We start from the raw sequence: 18102 nt of genomic DNA on the forward strand, positions 1-18102 counted from the left end.
ACTCCGCTCTCTCCCCCCACACTACTTGGAAAACGCTTTCAAAGAATCCATGAAGGAGGTGGGAGAGGGTCTAAGACAGTAGAGAATGGGAAAAGATGTGGACAGGCTGAAAAGGGAGGGGGGGTGAGGGCAACAGAGGTGAAAGCCAAGGCCACACTGCAAGCATGGCAGCCAGCTGGATTTGGTTCCTGGACTTAAGCAATTGCAGCACGTTTCAAGTTGCAGTGCTTGAGCACATTTTCCTGGTGCATTTTTAATTTAGTACCAGAAAATGTGTTATTGTACCAATTTTAATGACTGTATGACTGTATGAGTTCACCTCATTAATATTTCCATATTAAACTGTTATCATTTTAAAACATCATTCATTACTAAGAGAGCTTGTGGTCAAAGGACGTTCAACGTTTAATCTTTGGAAAGTGGTTTGAAGGAAAGGACAGTGATGTCACTTTTTTTCCGTAATGGAACTGAACTGGTTGATGACTATAAGAAACAAATGTTTACTCTGTAAACATTCGGGATGCACTGATTCCACTGTTTATCAGTCTAAAGCCTGGTTCACACATAAAGAGAGTCAGGCTGTTTTTGTCCCGATATTGCCCCTTCCCGACCAAACGCCCGACAATCTTTTGTCTTATAAGCTTATCTTATAAGATTATCTTTATATGTGAGATGTGTTAAGAATGGATTTGTCCCGATAATTGAGTCTAAAGCCAGTTGGGGCCGACAATCTTAAATAATGAGCGTGTTCGATATTTACGACAAAAATCTTAACGTCGGCGGGGACGCCGAGATGCGCCTGCACCACCAACTGCGATGTCAAACGGAATGCAGCCAATCAAGAGGCGCCCTGACTGAAAAAGACGGAAGTGCGCATATACAAAAACAACAAGCATACCAGAAGCACAAAGTCCGGTGGACCTCTACCATGGAGGAGCAGCTCGTGGGAGAAGTAGTCCGCAAACCACCATCATTACTTCCGGTTCGTCGCGTTTGTTGTCTTCCATGGTGTGTCTTGTCGTTTCCAATTTGTTTCAGTTGTTGTTGTTTTTTCCCCTTCCGGTTTTGATTAGATCACGAATAATCACGCGAGACGTTTCTCACGGAGGACTGGAATCTTGACCAGTGTTGCGCACTTCATACACAATATGACCAAAGCTGTTAAATGTCCGATTGTTTTTTATTTTTATGTGTGGCATCTGACAAAGGTAAACAAAAATTCAAGATTTGAAAAATCCTTATATGTGTACCAGGCTTAAGTACGAGTAGGGAGGTTCAATACCACTTTTTTCAGGCCGATACTCGTACGAGTACTCAACTCTTGAGTGGGCAGCGATACCGATACATTAATACCTTTGATACAAAAAAAAACATCCATCCATCCATCCATCCATCCATCCATTTTCTTAACCGCTTACTCCTCACGAGGGTCGTGGGGGTGCTGGAGCCTATCCCAGCTGGCTTTGGGTAGTAGGCGGGGTACACCCTGAACTGGTTGTCAGCCAATCGCATCCCCCAAAAACAATGACAGATAATTTTAAAGAAATACCTGTATATCCCAATATAGTATACTAGCATTTTTTTCTTAAAATTGTATGAAATTAATGTTGATTTTCTATTCTAACTTCTAATTCGCCACAAGAGGATGGCCAATAACTAGTATCAGTACTCATCCATCTATCTCAAAAACGCAAACTTTTTGTGAGCGTGGCTTAAGTTTTACTAAAATGACACTTATTAAAGTAACAACATGCCATTATTGACATTTTAACATCCAGTAGCATGTTTTCGTTGCCACACATTTCACTTAAATGCAGCCCAAAGTTACACTTTATCACACTATCATTTCCGGGACGATAGCGCAGCTAGCTTTCTCATTATCCATTTTGCAGAGCACAATTTGCAGAGTGTTGTCATCCTTGTTTACCTTGAAGTTTCTTGACATCAGTACTCCAACTCCACCTAAAGTTGTATTGATGTCAAAGTATCGGCACATTTTTGTGGAGTCCTAGTAAGGGCACAGAGGTTCACCTAACATGCTCAGTGTTTAATTTCCTAATCTTTTCTGAATGATACTATGAGTAACAGTTTATTAAGTCAAGTGTAGGAAGAACTTTCTAGTTATTTTTCTTGGACAGGTTTTAGTACACATTACAGTGTCTGCGAAGCAGTGCCCGGAGGCCGGTGAAACCCGATCTAAAGTTGTGTGCCAATCACCCGCATTTGTCGTCGAGGCCGACTCGAACACGTGCGGCGTGGAAGCGTGTTGTGACAGAGGAATGGATGGTCTTGCCCGGTCATGAAACATTGCGTGTCTGTTTAGTCGGGGTGCAGCTGAGACATGCAGCAATGAAACTTGACCGGCAGCATTACATACGCTTACACACCATCCGTGAGCCAGGCACCAACTGGTCTTGTCGCCACTGAACATAACAAACACGTTTGGAGTGACCGGCATGCTTTTAAACTGGCCAGTCATCTCCTTTTGAGGACTCGGGCTGATAGGAAATAGAATCTAAAAATAAAAGCAGCCATACTCTAACTGTGAACATTATTCTTAATAGAAACCCAACTTCACAGTTTATACAATTACAACTTTACAATGTATCATTTTGAAACGTTATATCTGTGTATATCATGCAATTACACCCCCCCAACCCCCATTGACAAATAAAACAACTCATACCACTGATAGAAAGTTGAAACAATTAGCTTGAAGGGAGGAGATGTGATGACATTCCCAAAGCAGAAGTTTGGAGATGCATCTGTTCTAGGTGGGACAATGCAAATGACCAAGCTACTTTGTGTGACGTAAGCTTTGACTCCATCAGTAGGCTTACGTCACACAAAATAAGATACAGAAAGAATATATAGCCTCACGTCGCTTCATTTCCTCCAGTCTACTCTCCGCTTCTGGGCAATAAAACACACAAACACAAGATTTGCAACATTAATTTGGGATACATTATGTAGACAGTATAGATAGGACTATACAAAATATCCGTATTTGTCAAGTCAAGTTTATTTATATAGCCCTTAATCTTAGTCTCAAAGGGCTTCACATGCCCTTAGTTGATAAATGTTTACGGCATCCCCTGATTGAACCACAAGAGGGCAAGGAAAAACTTTAAAAAAAACAAAAAAAAAACAAAAAAAAACATTGTGGCTGGTTTTAGGAGCGGTAGGTAATGTAGCAAAAAAAAAAAAATCAAGTTGAGGTGCGGTTTCTTTAGAATAATATGGCTTAAGTAAAAAAATATATATTCCAAGAAAAAAAAAATCACAATATTAGGGGGAGAAAAAACATAATTTTTACGAGAAATAAACTAAAAAATTTGCGACTTTATAAAGTGACAAATTTGTGACTTTATAAGTCACTGATGATGTGAATGATGGAGAGCAGCAAATTCGACACATCAACTTACTTACTTATACAAAAAAAAATAAAAAATAAATAGTCAGAATGTGTAAGTAATAATTCTGGAAACATAAATGTACAAGTGAATATACATTTTGACAAATTAACTTAAATGCTTGATCTGTAAACCTTCGCAAAGCGAGGCGTCATCGTCACTGGCAATACCAAACGCTTCAAAGTGCGAATACTGAACATGATATGGTTAATCTCTGCTAAAGCAATTACTATCTCCTTATTTAACAACCAGACAAAAAAAAATTGGCAGAAACATACAAGCACGCTACGTTTATTTGTTAGAGTTTTTTTTCTCGCAACTTTGTCACTTTATAAAGTCGCAAATTTGTGAATTATTTCTCGGAACATTACCACCCCCTCTAAAAGACAAATATTCATATGTGGCCGTAATACGCCATCATAAGTAAACTGTTATAACTCTTGTAGTCTGAAACGTGAACATTTTTAGACTTACACATATGGCAGCTTATGAAAGCTATTCTTTTTCCTAAAATTTCTTTTGCATATGACTGTTTCCTCCTCAAGAGGAGAATATGGTAAATCCTTCACTCAACCCTTCCATTTGCCTTCTTTATTGCTGCAGCCTGGCTCGACAAGTAATAATAAGCTCTGCATTTAGCTGCATCTGTATTTTAAACTTGAGTTTGGGACAATTTCTTTCCCAGTTCAAGTGTTCCTTGAATTGAGCGTCGAGCTTTTACGCAAGACAAATGGCAGCATTGATCGGTTGTCCTAAATTCAACCTTTGTTTGCATGTCGTGGATCTTCAGCAGCTGTGTGAATTATAACACTCAGACGCCAGGACCAAAGCCAGCGCTTGACGTCAGAACCTTTAAGTTCTTTTCACAACCTTAACGTTATCACAGTAGTGCACAAAGACTCAAATCTGCCACACATGTTCCAATCTCATTCTCGCCAAACATGCAGGCAGACTAAATGGATGCAGTAGTCACTGTGTCCACAACATACCAAACTGGTAACAGATGATGTAAAGGAAGTGCTAAGGAGATGTTGTGTTATGAGGGGAAAAACAAGAAAGAAAGAAAACTCTTATCATCATCTCTTATCCCCCCCAAAAATAAAATATTCATAACTCTTCTCACATGGGTAGTCAATGTATAGTTTATTAGAATGCCCTCTGTTAACTGTGTCATTTCGACTAACTAGTGCCAAAGATAAGATGAAGAAAATGAATACTTTTCAAAATGTAAAGAGGTATTGTTGTGGGCAGGCATTGATATCTTTAAAATGATTTCCGAATGGATTTTTTCTGGTTTTCTTGTGTCAGTTCCACCCGAAATACAAAAAACAGTTTAGTTCAACTTAACTCAATTTGGACGAGGCATCAAATAATCAACAGAAAGCTGCTTTTTCAGGATACATAAGCTCTTACGTTCCTGGGTCCAAATAAAGATCAGTACATAAATATTGGACTTGTAAATATTCTGTGATTTATTTCTGTAGTCCTCTTTGATAGCATGCTGATGATCCTCATATAGAATCAAAACAAAACATTTGCTTTTACTTTGGAAAACAATGAGCAACATTTTTGCTAGGGATGCACGATAATTCTATTTTCCACTGATACCGAAAAATCAACCCCTTTAAAAAGTGCCGATGTCCATAACCAAAAAGTAAGCCGATAATTATGGAGTTAAAATCATGCTAACGCCTCGTAAACACACAAAACATGATCTACGCACACAAAACGTGATGTAAGCACACAAAACGTGAACTTTGCACACAAAACGTGTTCTACGCATACAAAACATGATTTACGCCCACAAAACATCATTCACAAACTAATGCATTTTGTTCTACACACACAAAGAAGCATATCTTCAATTACAGAAAAATATCTTTCAAGTATAAAACATTTTGAGGTTGCCAAAACAAAACAGTCATGTTTTACAAATGCAACAAAAAAACTGCGAGGGTGACACAATAAAAGAAAGCCCACACTGGCACTGCAACGTCGCCATGACACTACCATAAGAGAGGGGAGGGGTTGAGGAGATGGGCACAACGTGAGCCACAAACACAACAGATGGACCAATATGGCATGTCTATTATTATCAGTGAATTTCTTTATTATCTGGTTCATCTGTATGATGTCAAATTGGTCAATAATTGCTGATAATTATTGGCCACCGATATTATAGTGCATCCCTAATTTTTGCCTATTTTCCGACATTTTACACGCAAACATATAACCAAATCATTATCAATCATTTATTTGTTCCTTTTTCTACCCTGTCAATTTGAAATAATAACATGTTTTAATTTCAACAAAATAATCGTACCTTCAGACGGTGGTGGACTGGGTGCCGCTGAAAATGACCTAAACGTGTAGTTTTTTGTTTTAAATGTCAGACCGTATTATTATTATATTATTATTATTATTATTATTATTATTATTATTATTATTATTATTATTATTATTATTATTATTATTATTATTGGATAAAGGGTCATCAATAGCCTTATGTCGCTAGCTTTGTTAGCCAAAGCTAGCCAGTCACCGCTTGCCTTAATATCATAGATTCATACTAGCGGCGGCGGTACACAGGAATAGAACAACAAGGGCAGCGATGCTTCGTCGTCAGATTATTACAGTAGGCCTATGTCTATTAATACACGAACAGCAAATGTGTGCTAATGTAAACTTGGTTAATCAGAAAAGTTTAGGACAATGCACAGCAAGTCACTTTACGGCATTGTGTCGTTATTGTTGTAACACATATCGGAATATGGCTTACAGTTTGGCTCGTTGAAGTGTAGCAAAAGTGATATTTGTATTCATTTGTTTTTAGTTGCTTCTATGATGGTCCATCAGCATCTTAACATGAAAACTTTCGGTTGCACTAAAAGATTTGGGAGCCCTGTCTTTATTTAAAAAAAGAAAAAAAAATCTATATACATTTTTATTGTGTACTGTTGGATTGTTAGCATTAAGTAAATGTATTTGAATCATTTTTAATTGATTTATTCTTTGTAGCATTCATATTAATTTGTGCAATGGCATTGCCTTGACTTTTGTGAGTTTAGTCCACAGTCATAGCCATGAATACAACTGTAGAATATAAAAACATTAAATATGAAATAATCACATATTATATCTAGGGCTGTCAAAATTAGTGAGTTCATTTAAAGTTCCTTTAACGCCCCTAAATTTTTTAACATGCGATTAATGACTTACTTGGTAAGCCTGTACTGAGGGAATTCCAGTCGCAATGCAGCAGACACATCTACATCAAAATTTAGCAGTAATAAATTTATAATAATGCATATATTTGTGGAGACTGGGCTCAAGTTGTATTTTGTAATTTTACAAATGTGCAGAATTTCATGTTAAAGATTCGATAGCTCTTACTATGAAAATAGCACTGAGCTCTCACCGTCTTACAAATGCTAATTAGGCTATATCTTTAGAAGCCTGTACTGATTCTGACTAGGCCAAAACAACCACCCAAAAAGGCTTAATGTCGGACCCTGTGTCAGGAATGGTGCCTTGGAAGTACCAAACGTCCAATCAGATTATTTTGCTGACGTCCCTCTTCTGCTGACACGATGACATTTTGTACTGGCGTTAAAGTCCTCAATTCATTTTTGTTCCTTTGGCATTGCGGCTCAGTGACACCATCTGTCAGCATTCCCACGCAGTTTTTCGATAATTGCAGTGTCTAATAGAGGCATATTGTGGGGAATGATATAATGTCATGCCGTTTGGAGCGAACCGTGATGTCAGGACTGCACAAGTACATCCAAGTGAGAGCTACTGGGTTGAGAGAAGAGGGGGGGGAAGGGGCCTGCCCGTCCAGATGGCCGACAGGGATAAAGAAGAGGTGGAGGTCTGTCTCTGTGTGCGCTGGAGACGCTGCCAGGCAAAGTTTTCATGTTTAACTGGCAGGCATGGAAACTGAGGGAGAAGGAAATGGAGGGGGAAAAAAAATAAGTTGGATAAAAAGTTAAGAGAACAAAAGGCAGTAAAATAAAAAAAAAAAGTCCTGGAGAGAAGCAGGAGAAGGAATGTTGGAGCAAAAGACAGAAAGAGACATTCAGGGAAAGTGAGAACAAGAACCAGAGCGAGAGAGCGAGAATGGAATGTGCTGACACAGCGCTTCTTGTCTGAACTCCCCAAATTAATAATCAGCAGCGATTTAACAGGAACAGAAGCCTGGTGCCAAGCCCCGGTCAGGCCCGGCCCTCCCTTGCTCCCGGTGTGACCCCCCCCCCCACTTTCACCGACCCAGCAAACAGCTCTGCTGCGGGACCGAATAGGAGGCTCTGCGTGCCTCGACGTCCTGGCCCAGCCGCGCCTGGCAAACCGCCACAGGGCTTTTGCTTGTTCAGGAGTTTTCATTAAATCCTTTATTGTGCTCCACTCGCGCAAAGAGCGAAGGCGAAGCAACGAGCAGGACAAAGTGGAGGGGAGAAGAGAAAGCTCGGCAGGAGAAAAGAAAAGGGGAGAAAAAGAAAGGGAGGGAAATGGGATAGCATTTCTCCTGTAATTTTTCACTTAGACTCAAACCATGTTTGATTTAGTATACGGACGGTTGCAAAGTTGTTACTTGTACGCCCTTTTTAGTGCAGTTTCTCATCCAATGCTAATGCAGATGTGCTTAATTCAAAAACTTAAAAAAAAACAAAAAAACTTGCAACTGATTACATAACAATTTTACTTGTTTGGTATGCAGCACAAATCATCACAATTCCTATGACTATTTTTTCTGGTCTTTTCATGCATTTTCGAGGTCACATAATTTGTGGAACCCAATCTATTCTGTCTCATTGACAAATAGAAAAAAAAATATATATATATTGGCGCCGTTAGTCCAAATATGTTCGATTTAATATCATGTCTCCAAATCATCTGTTGTTTTTAAGGATGGGCGAATACCAAAGCCAGGTTGGTATTGGACCTATACGAACCTTATTTCAAGGTATTGATACGCAAGATGGTAGCAGATAACCAGTATCGGACGCCAACTTGTGGCTGTTTTACAATCAAGAACTACAAATTTGTTCTGTTTGTTTTGTTTACAAAGTTATTGAAGTGTTGATGTTTGTTTGTCGTTGTCTGGTTTTCTCTGTCTTGGTCCCTTTCTATGGGGTGTCTCTCTCACATGTAATTGTATGTTCATGATAATCAATATGCAACTGTAATATTTTGACATATGAATAAATTTTTAGAAGAATAGGAAATTGCCATTAAATTAATGTCATGCAATTTTAAGGAAAAATGCTATATTGGGGTATATATACATCGGGGTTTCTTTAAAATTGTGTGTTATTGTTTTTTGTGTGTGTGGAAATTTTACGTATCAAAAATAAAACGTGGTACTGGTGACTATACTCGAGTAGGGAGAAACCAAAATGTTTTTCCAGCGCCGATACCGATTATTAGTTTCAAGGAGACCGATAACGGATATTTGAAGCCGATATGCATTTGCAGTAAAAGGAGGAAAATATTGCCGTCAAAACAAATTCCAACTCCCTGTTGTATGTTTATTGAAAACGTTTAAGATTTGCATTTGTATCAAACATCCCTAGATATTTTCATGCATTCTTGACCAATTTAAAGTGTTGAAAATAGCCAGAGAGCAACTCTCTTTGACCTTTGAACTGTCTGAGAAGTCTTGTAAAACTCCGCCTCTTCCTCACTACATGGGAGCCATGTGGCATTTTGTCATATTTCATGTACTAGTGGCATCGCTATTTTGTATAGGTATCAGTGAGCACTCGAGTTACTGGTCTGTAAAAAAGTGGTGTCAAACAGCCCTACGTCGTACCTACAAATAATATTATTAAATATACTTCTGTTGGAATAAAGGCTTGTTTTTAATGAACCGCGTACTTGGAGAGATAAGTATTTTCCTTTTTTTTTTTTTTGGCGCTGTAGAAAGTTAGAGAAGCACTGGTTTAGGTGAACAGGTGTGTGCTTCTTGTGAAACAGGCTAAAATTACTTTTTATATGCTGGCCTTTGCTTAGTCATGTGTTCTTTAACATTGTATACGCTTGCCCAGTACCTAAATGATCCCCGTTGGCTGTCAATCTCACAGGGACCCCCGTGGCTTTCTGGAGGCTCTGCGGTGGATTGTGTAACAGTGATTTGTGTTGTTGTTTCAGCTGCTTCAGCGCCGGACCTGAGTGAGCAGTTCACCCCACCCGAGACGGCTCCCGCCGCCCTCGTCAGCCTGATCCAAGCCATAGAGCAGAGAGGTAGATCCGATATCCGTGTCAGGCAGCCAACTCGAGTCGCCGGTCCGCATCGCTGTCTTTCCGTCTGTGCACGAGTGTCTCCCTCGCGCCATCTGCCTCGTGTCCCGATGCCAGCGTTTGCACAAGTGTAGACGTACAGACAAGTGGGCCCAGTCACGCGCAGGATCGCATGTGTCGATGTGACATTACCTCCTTTGTTGTCTAGTTGCACATATAAAGACTCAAAAGACAGACCTTCGACATCAAAGTTTCGTATGACACGCTGAGCACGTCCCGCAGCACTTCCTGTCTGCCTTGCGCACAACGCATTCATTGTAGTAATTGGTCACTTTCAGTTAGTTTCAGTACAGTGGTGCCTTGACTGATATATACAGTAACTCAGTTTTAATGTCAAAATACTCAACAAAACATCTTACTTAGGGTTAAGGTTCACACCTTAAGCATGGAAGAATGTTATATTAATGGAACATTAAAGCTACTCTATGTAGGAATTCCCAAAAAAATATCTTAACAATAGCCTTTTTATTTGACCATTTATGACTGAAACATATTCTAATTAGTAGATCAACATCTTCGCTGTTCACAATGGGTACTCCGACAAGCCTCTGGCCAATATTATTTCGGAAGCGTCCGGTCCGAATCCTTCGAATTTCCCGCCCTCTGTCTGCGGGATGTGACGTCATGCGCGTCATCGTCAGTTGTTTCCTGTCGCGCGAAGACGGAACTAGTACAGATTTTTGCTGCCCCAGACACCCGCTGTTACTCCGCGAAAGGCTGCTTAAAAAAAAAAAAAAATGAAAACAATGTCAAGTGCCACGGAAAAAAAAAGATCTAAACTTGATAGTGACCGACGCCGAGAACGAGAGTGAACATTGGTTTGACATTTCAGCGGTGGAGAGCGTTGAGATCGGACTTGGATTAGAAAAGTGATTCACAGCTGGCTTTCTTTCTACTCCAAAAGGTAAGAAGCGAGTATCTTGACATTTAGAAGAAAATGTGTTGTTTTCAAATAGCAGTAACCTCAAGATCGATCACTTCTCGGTCGTAACTATTGGGGTGAAAGTGAGGTGGACGGCAACATTTAGCGTGAAAGGGGCGGCAAAGTTGAATGTAATAGAACAGAATGACTTTATGAAGAATCAGGCTAAATGTTGCCTTATTTTCCTCCGTGAAAACAGCCTATTGTAGCTACATTATGCTAACGGAATGTGAACGGTACTACTGAACGGCGATAACATTCACGGCCATATCACACTAAGTAGTGAATGGGTCTATATGTTTTTCACAATCGTCAATTTCCATAAATGACAGCCAACCTTTCGGCTAACGCACAATGACGCTAGCCTGGGGGCGACATACACTAATAATGACTAGAATCAGGTTGACGTCCGTCGAGTGACTACAATATGTAACTGCATATTAACATCGGAATGAGGTCCAATTAATTGACGTAATTTGCACATCGTTTTGGAGTACAGCACAGGACTGGACTTCGACCGACTAAAGCAATATGATCTGCACGTCCCGTGGACATCAATTGTTTAGTGGGGATCGAGAGTCTCATTCCGTGAAGTGGCCAGCTTTGTATAACATTATAAAACTTCTTACCTCTGAAAACATAGTTTCATTGGATATGAAGAGCCCAGTCTTCAGTATTGAGGTCGTGCACGTGCGAGTGCGCGCAGCGTGTACGAGTGTGCAGTTTGTTTTCGGCCACAGGTGGCAGTAGAGATTTGAAATTTTAAATCTTACATAGAGCTGCTTTAAACCTTAAGATTTTATTTTAATGCTGTTCAAACATGAAACAGATTACAACCTGTATAAGACTTAAGTTTCAGATAAATAAAGAATACATTTTCATACAAATCTTACACTGGACAAGTTTACCGATTAGTATTTTCTAAATTTGAAGTAAAAAAAAAAATAATTGCAACAATCGACTTATAAATTAGTACCGGGATTAATCGGTATCGAATCGAATTGTGACCTGTGAATCGTGATACAAATCGAATCGTCAGTTACTAGGCAATTCGCACCCCTAGCTGTTACTATTGAATATTTTTAGAAGTGATAAATCTATCGATTATTCATTTGATTAATCGACTAATTGGATTCATTTGGATTTTGTATTAAAGTGAATAACAAAAGCATTTACTTTTACTTACTAGCATTACTTTGGTACGATTACTTGTTGATTTTAAAACCTTGGTTTAATATCCATGCCATCTTATTTTATGCTTAACAAAATACTGTATTAGACTAATACTATAATTACCCAAGTCATTTATGAATGTTTTAATACACAAGAAAAAAAAATCCACAACCCATGAACAAACAAGAAGAGCCCAGTTGCCACGATACAGGTTACCAGGAACTGGACTTCTAAGAATCTAAACAAACATAGGGAACTGACACAATTTTAGTAAGCACCTTGGTATTTTTGACAGTAAGTTAAAAATGTCTTGAGCAAGTATGCTGTTAGTATAACATCAAACATTTATACACGCAGAACCTGCGCCTTCGTAGTCTTACCGTTAAACTGTTGTACGGCAGGCCAGAGTTCGGAGGCCCTTTCGTCTTTGAGGCACCTGCCAAAATGAATATCATGCTGGAAACATCTCAGTATTGATATCAAGGGTGGCGGCAAGAGGTCTGTCCACAAATGTACACTACATAGTTTGATGTAGCAATGGCGCTGAAAAGAACCTCATATGAATTGAACGCACACACTCTGCTTTGCGCGATGCGGTTTTCTCAACTACCCGAGAGACGGGTTTGTCTCAAGGAATTACCTTTCCAATGCAAACTTTCTAGACGTAATGTTCCGGGAGGATTTTATGCATTGTTGGCCAGAGTTCACACCAGGTTTCCAAAGTGGACAAAAGATAGCTTGTAATAGCCTGTATTAAATGTGGAAAATCTTATATAAAATGTTTCTCTTGGTTGGCCTTATGGGGAAATACCAGCTGTTTTTTTGCGGGTCTAAAAAAAAAAAAAAAGAACAAAAACAGCCATGCATGACGTTGCTCTCGGTGTGTCCGTCCAAGTGTCACAAATGTTGGGCACGCTACTCCAACATGCAAAATTCATTCAAGAAAAACATTCCGTGAACTCTGTTTCATTTATATGGGACATTTGCGCTTTATCCAAGACTAAAATGAACAGCACACATCTAAATAAAAGAAGTATAAATGCAAAATGTTTTACATAAATCAGGTAAATGATGAACATGCTGTTGTACAAGTTGTCACTCTCTCAACTACAATCTTTTGCTTCGTCATAGATTATCAATGGATTCGTCCACCTTATAACTAGCAAGTTAGCATTCTGAATTGCTCAAAGGATGTTCCTTCTCTTTACTACTTTTTGCTGCTTATGTTTTCTTTCATCTTGGCTGACTTGAAGGAGAATTAAACTAAGATTATTCTTAATTCAGGGTAGCGTTTGTTACCTTAACATTTTTGTTTGTTTGTTTTGTTCCACTTTAACCTTTCGCTCTTTCCTAGGTCTGGACTCCCCAACTCTGTACAGGATGACTACTAGTTCCTCCATTTCAGACAGCCCGATGCACAGTTTGATTCAAGGTGAGTCAATCTGGGCCATTTGTAATTGTTTCTAGGGCTGGATCCATCAAATATTTTTACAACCAGTCATCCCATCAATTCATGGATTGGTTTTGCATATTACTGCATCCACTTGGGGTCACCATCCTCACGCTCCACACTACAGTATCTGAGTATTTGGCTTTAAAAATGTTAGGCCTGCCCTGGTGAGTGACATGGGAGTCTGCAAAACGAGTGTACAGTTTCTTTTGTGAGCTCATTCTGTTAATTGGCTCACCGATAGCCAGTCTGGGCGGCAGTTGCGGCTGTGGCAGTACATCTATTAATGTTGTACATATTTAATTTTGTTACGGTTTGTTCAGTAAAGTTTAATAAATGAAATTCTATATCCACTAACTTATATATGTAATTTTTCATTTCAGACTGGGATATTCCCAGATGAAATGAAAATAGCAAAAATTATTCCTATATATAAAACTGGTGATGTTCATGATTATGGTAACTATTAGGGGTGTGAATTGCCTAGTACAGTACCTGACGATTCGATTCGTATCACGATTCACAGGTCACGATTCGATTCAATACCGATCAATCCCGATACGAATTTATAAGTCGATTGTTGCGATTTTTTTTCATTCAAATTTAGAAAATACTAATCAGTAAGCTTGTAGAGTGTAAGATTTATATGAAAATGTATTATTTATTTACCTGAAATTTCAGTCTTATAGAGGTTGTAATCTGTTTCATGTTTGAACAACATTAAAATAAAAATATTAAGGCTTAATGTTCCGTTCATATATCATTCTTCCATGCTCAAGGTGTGAATCCTAAAAATAAAAAAAAATAAAAATAAAAAATAAATAAAAAAAAATAAATAAAAAAAAATAAAATCGATTCTGCCGATTATTGAATCGATTCGAGAATCGCGCGATGTAGTATCGCGATATATCGCCGAATCGATTTTTTTTAACACCCCTAGTAACTATAGACCTATCTCAATTTTGCCACAGTTGTCAAAAATTTTAGAAAAACTTTTTAATAATAGACTTGACAAATTTATAACCAAACATAAATTGTTAGATGATAGCCAATATGGTTTTAGAAAAGAACATTCTACGGCCCAAGCCCTGACTGAATCTATGGAAATAATCACAGATGCTATTGACCGAAAATTATATACTATTGGAATATTTCTTGATCTAAAAAAAGCGTTTGACACTGTAAATCACAAAATATTATTGAATAAATTAGAGAGAATGGGGATTAGGGGCACTGTATTAGATTGGATACGAAGCTATCTAACCAAAAGATATCAGTATGTGACATTAGGAGGGAGTACTTCTAATAAAATGGAAGTTTTATGTGGTGTACCTCAGGGCTCGGTTTTGGGCCCTAAATTGTTTATACTGTATATAAATGATATATGTAAAGTTTCTACTGTGCTAAAGATGGCACTCTTCGCTGATGATACAAATATTTTCTGTACAGGTGAGGATATACAGAAGCTAGTGCAAATAATAAATGAGGAATTACATAAACTACAACAATGGCTTAATGCCAACAAATTGTCTATTAATCTTAACAAGACTAAGTTTATTTTATTTGGTAAAAAAGGAACTAAAGAAAATATCTGCATACAAATTTCTAATGTAAATATTGAACGGGTAAGCCAACACAATGTGTTGGGAATAACTATTGACGAGATGCTTACATGGATTCCTCACATAACACAGTTAAAAAAAAAACTGGCAAGAAGTATATCCATCCTCTACAGAACTCAAAAAATATTAAGTCAAAAGGCACTCCAAATAATCTATAATGCATTGATTTTGCCTTATTTGACTTACTGTGTTGAAATTTGGGGAAACACTTATAAAAGTCGATTGCAGCCGTTGATGGTATTACAGAAAAGAGCAGTAAGAATTATCCATAGTGCTCCTTATAATGCACATACACATAAATTGTTCATTGAAGCTAAACTATTGAAATTGTATGATCTAATAAACTATAGAACTATTCAAATAATGTATAAGGCGGCTAGACACTGTCTCCCTTATAATTTGCAAACATGCTTTCAGGAGAAGGAATCGAAATATGATTTGAGAGAGAAACTTGTGTTTGTTCAGAGATGTGTTAGAACTACACTAAAGTCATTTTCGATCTGTATGGGTGTAAAATTATGGAATTCATTAGATTGTGGACTAACTGGAATACAGACACTATCTGGATTTAAGAAAAAATATAAAGAATTGGTATTAATTAGTTATAATGAAGAAAATGTTTAACCTGTCTTTTGTTTTATTTTTGTGTGTGAGAGCAATAACTCTTGTGTTAAAAACAAGGAGGGAGCTGCAACACAGAAATGTAAACACGTCTGACTATGTTGTTGAAGTGCAAGGACATTTAATCTTGACTCATTTGAAAACGGCATCTGTGCTGAGTGCTGAGAAAAGGACACTCTGCTCCAAAAACTTTCGACAAACCAGTATGGATCTAATTAGCTGGTCTCTAAGTGCGTTTGACAAAATCTTTTCTACGATGAGACCTGGACCTACTCAGCGTTCATGTCCAAGTGGAACTTACATGTCTGGATATGCTGAAGATTCCTGGGCTAAGTGGAGACCATTGTGTCTGACAAATCTGGATTTGGAGGATGTGGAAGATTTGTACCTGCTGGCTGTGCTGGTGGTTATGCTGATGCGGCTTGGGACTGGATTCTACTGGCTGTTTCGTACGCTACGAAAAATGTCTTTTTTTTATTATTTTTTTTTATTATTATTTTATTTATTTTTTTATTTTATTTTTTTATTTATTTTTATTTTTTATTTTTATTTTTTTATTTTTTTTACGAAAAATGTCTGATCGCCAGAAGAATGCAGAGGAAATGGCTGCGGCCACCCTGAGAGCCATCACTGGCGTGCAAGCCGGCCCAACTAAGGCCTGTGATGACACTTCTCTGGTGAAAAACGACCTTGCAGCACTCAACCTCGCCATGAACGGAATGAGGAGAGACATGGCCACAAGGTTGCTCGAACTGGAGAAAAAAGTCGCGATGAGTCAAAATCGTGATGAAGACGGATCTGAGTGACGGAGGTGTCGGACACATGGTTTTCACTATGCCCAGTTATCTAAAGCTGCTGGACTGTGATAATCCACATGGTACTAATCAACAAGTGATCAACAATCTATTTGAACGAATCTTCTGTCATGAACTACATGCGATCAAATCACTGGTGAAGATGAACTGATTGAACTTTCTATAATCCATTTGCCTGAATCAAAAGTCTCCGAATGTAATCAACTGGATAATCAACTTCATGGACTTGATGAACTGTGTGAAATTTTATCATCTCTGCTGATCCTTATTACTCTTGATTTTATGCGTCCTAGTTTAGTATGGGGGCGGGAATTTATAAGCTTTATGCTTCTTCCTGCCAGCCCTTTTTCTTTTCGGTTATCATATGTTAAAATTGTATGTTGAAATGTTTGTTTGTCACAATGCTGTCCGAAAGGAAAAATGAACAAATAAATCAATCAATCAAAAGTGATGAAAAGTAAAACTGCGGCTGTGTCTGTCCTTGACAACTTGTCGTAGCAAAGTGACAAGGGGCTGCCATCATTGTGGAGTTTTCTCACAAAAATGGAATGAGCATTTCATACGTCTCTAAAATCCTCCATAACAAATCAATCGGCTCATCTCAAGGATAGTGTTTCGTCTGCGCTATTTCAGTTGACTTTTTTTCGGGCCAATGAAGCACGTTGACAAATTATGTTATTTTTTTAAGCTACTTTTTAAAGTGTAATATGAACTAATGATGTCAAATTTAAAGCCTTAACTAATTAATTAGTCACAAAAAAATATCGCTTTAATCACGTGTTAATACAGATTAATCACACTTTTAATTTTGACCGCAGATGATCCTTTAGCTGACAGCCGATGGTTACGTTAAAGGTAGCACGGGTTGTGTTTGAGCAATAAACACAACTACATGCATTAAAGTAAAGCATTTAATAAAAGTTTGTGTATGACATTCGGTATATTTGTTCATGTCAAACAATTGGGGTCATTTTTTTTTTCATTTTAAATTATACAAGTAATTAATTGATTGGAAAAAGAGGAGGATGAGACCGTGCAGTGGATCAAAACATTTTGTAGACGTCCTCATAAGATTAAATGTCGGAAAAAAATAACGAGTGCTCTTTAAATATGGCGGGCAAAAAAATTTTATTAAAAAAAAGCCCTTTTAATTAATTGATTAATCATGATTAATCTGATTTAAAAAAATTAATCGTTTGACAGCTCTAATATGAAGCTTTTAACATTCTCCTTCTTTTAAGTGCTCTTTCCTTCTAGTTCACTGCCAATGTGCCATCTTATTTGTGTACAGTGATGCATGCGTGTGCAGCAACTTCAATGTGGAAAATTTTGCTTTGACTTTGTCAGTTATTCAATTTATCGCTTCAGCCTAAATTGTTTCATATGTGGCGCTTGCCATATGATGTATCCAACTTTCTTATATGGTAGAATAACGAGTTTTCTTTCATAACATGCAAAGTCCTTCATAACATACTGTACATTAACATTCTTGACGGTCCTTTCATGCAGAGAGTGACATCGCTCAGACAGATGTGGGCATCTTGTCGGAGTGTGTCTTGCACTACCTGAGAGACCTTCCCTCACCTGTCATCCCCGCCTGTACATATCCTCAGCTACAAGCTGCTATCATGCAGCAGCAGCAAGTCCTACAGCAGTCAGCAGGTAGAAAGCAATGGCCACTGGATTTTGTTTACACTCATACAACAATGATCTTGCATGCAAATGACTGATAGCCAGAGGTGGGAATAAGTCATAACGAAGTCTTAATTTTTCACCCACAAGAAAC

The 18102-nt window shown here is 38.1% G+C and overlaps 1 protein-coding gene across 2 annotated transcripts in view; it reads left to right on the forward strand.

The window, feature by feature from the left end:
• The window catches only part of pik3r2 (phosphoinositide-3-kinase, regulatory subunit 2 (beta)), a 43777-nt gene that overhangs the window by 17159 nt on the left and 8516 nt on the right, over nt 1-18102 (forward strand). For both annotated transcript variants that reach the window (XM_077517961.1, XM_077517953.1), the window contains exons 3-5: nt 9564-9656; nt 13163-13240; nt 17826-17978. In XM_077517961.1, the coding sequence (XP_077374087.1) occupies nt 9564-9656; nt 13163-13240; nt 17826-17978 (324 nt within the window). The remainder of the gene's footprint in view (nt 1-9563; nt 9657-13162; nt 13241-17825; nt 17979-18102) is intronic.

The sequence above is a fragment of the Festucalex cinctus genome, chromosome 1, assembly GCF_051991245.1.
Source record: "Festucalex cinctus isolate MCC-2025b chromosome 1, RoL_Fcin_1.0, whole genome shotgun sequence".
NCBI lineage: Eukaryota > Metazoa > Chordata > Actinopteri > Syngnathiformes > Syngnathidae > Festucalex > Festucalex cinctus.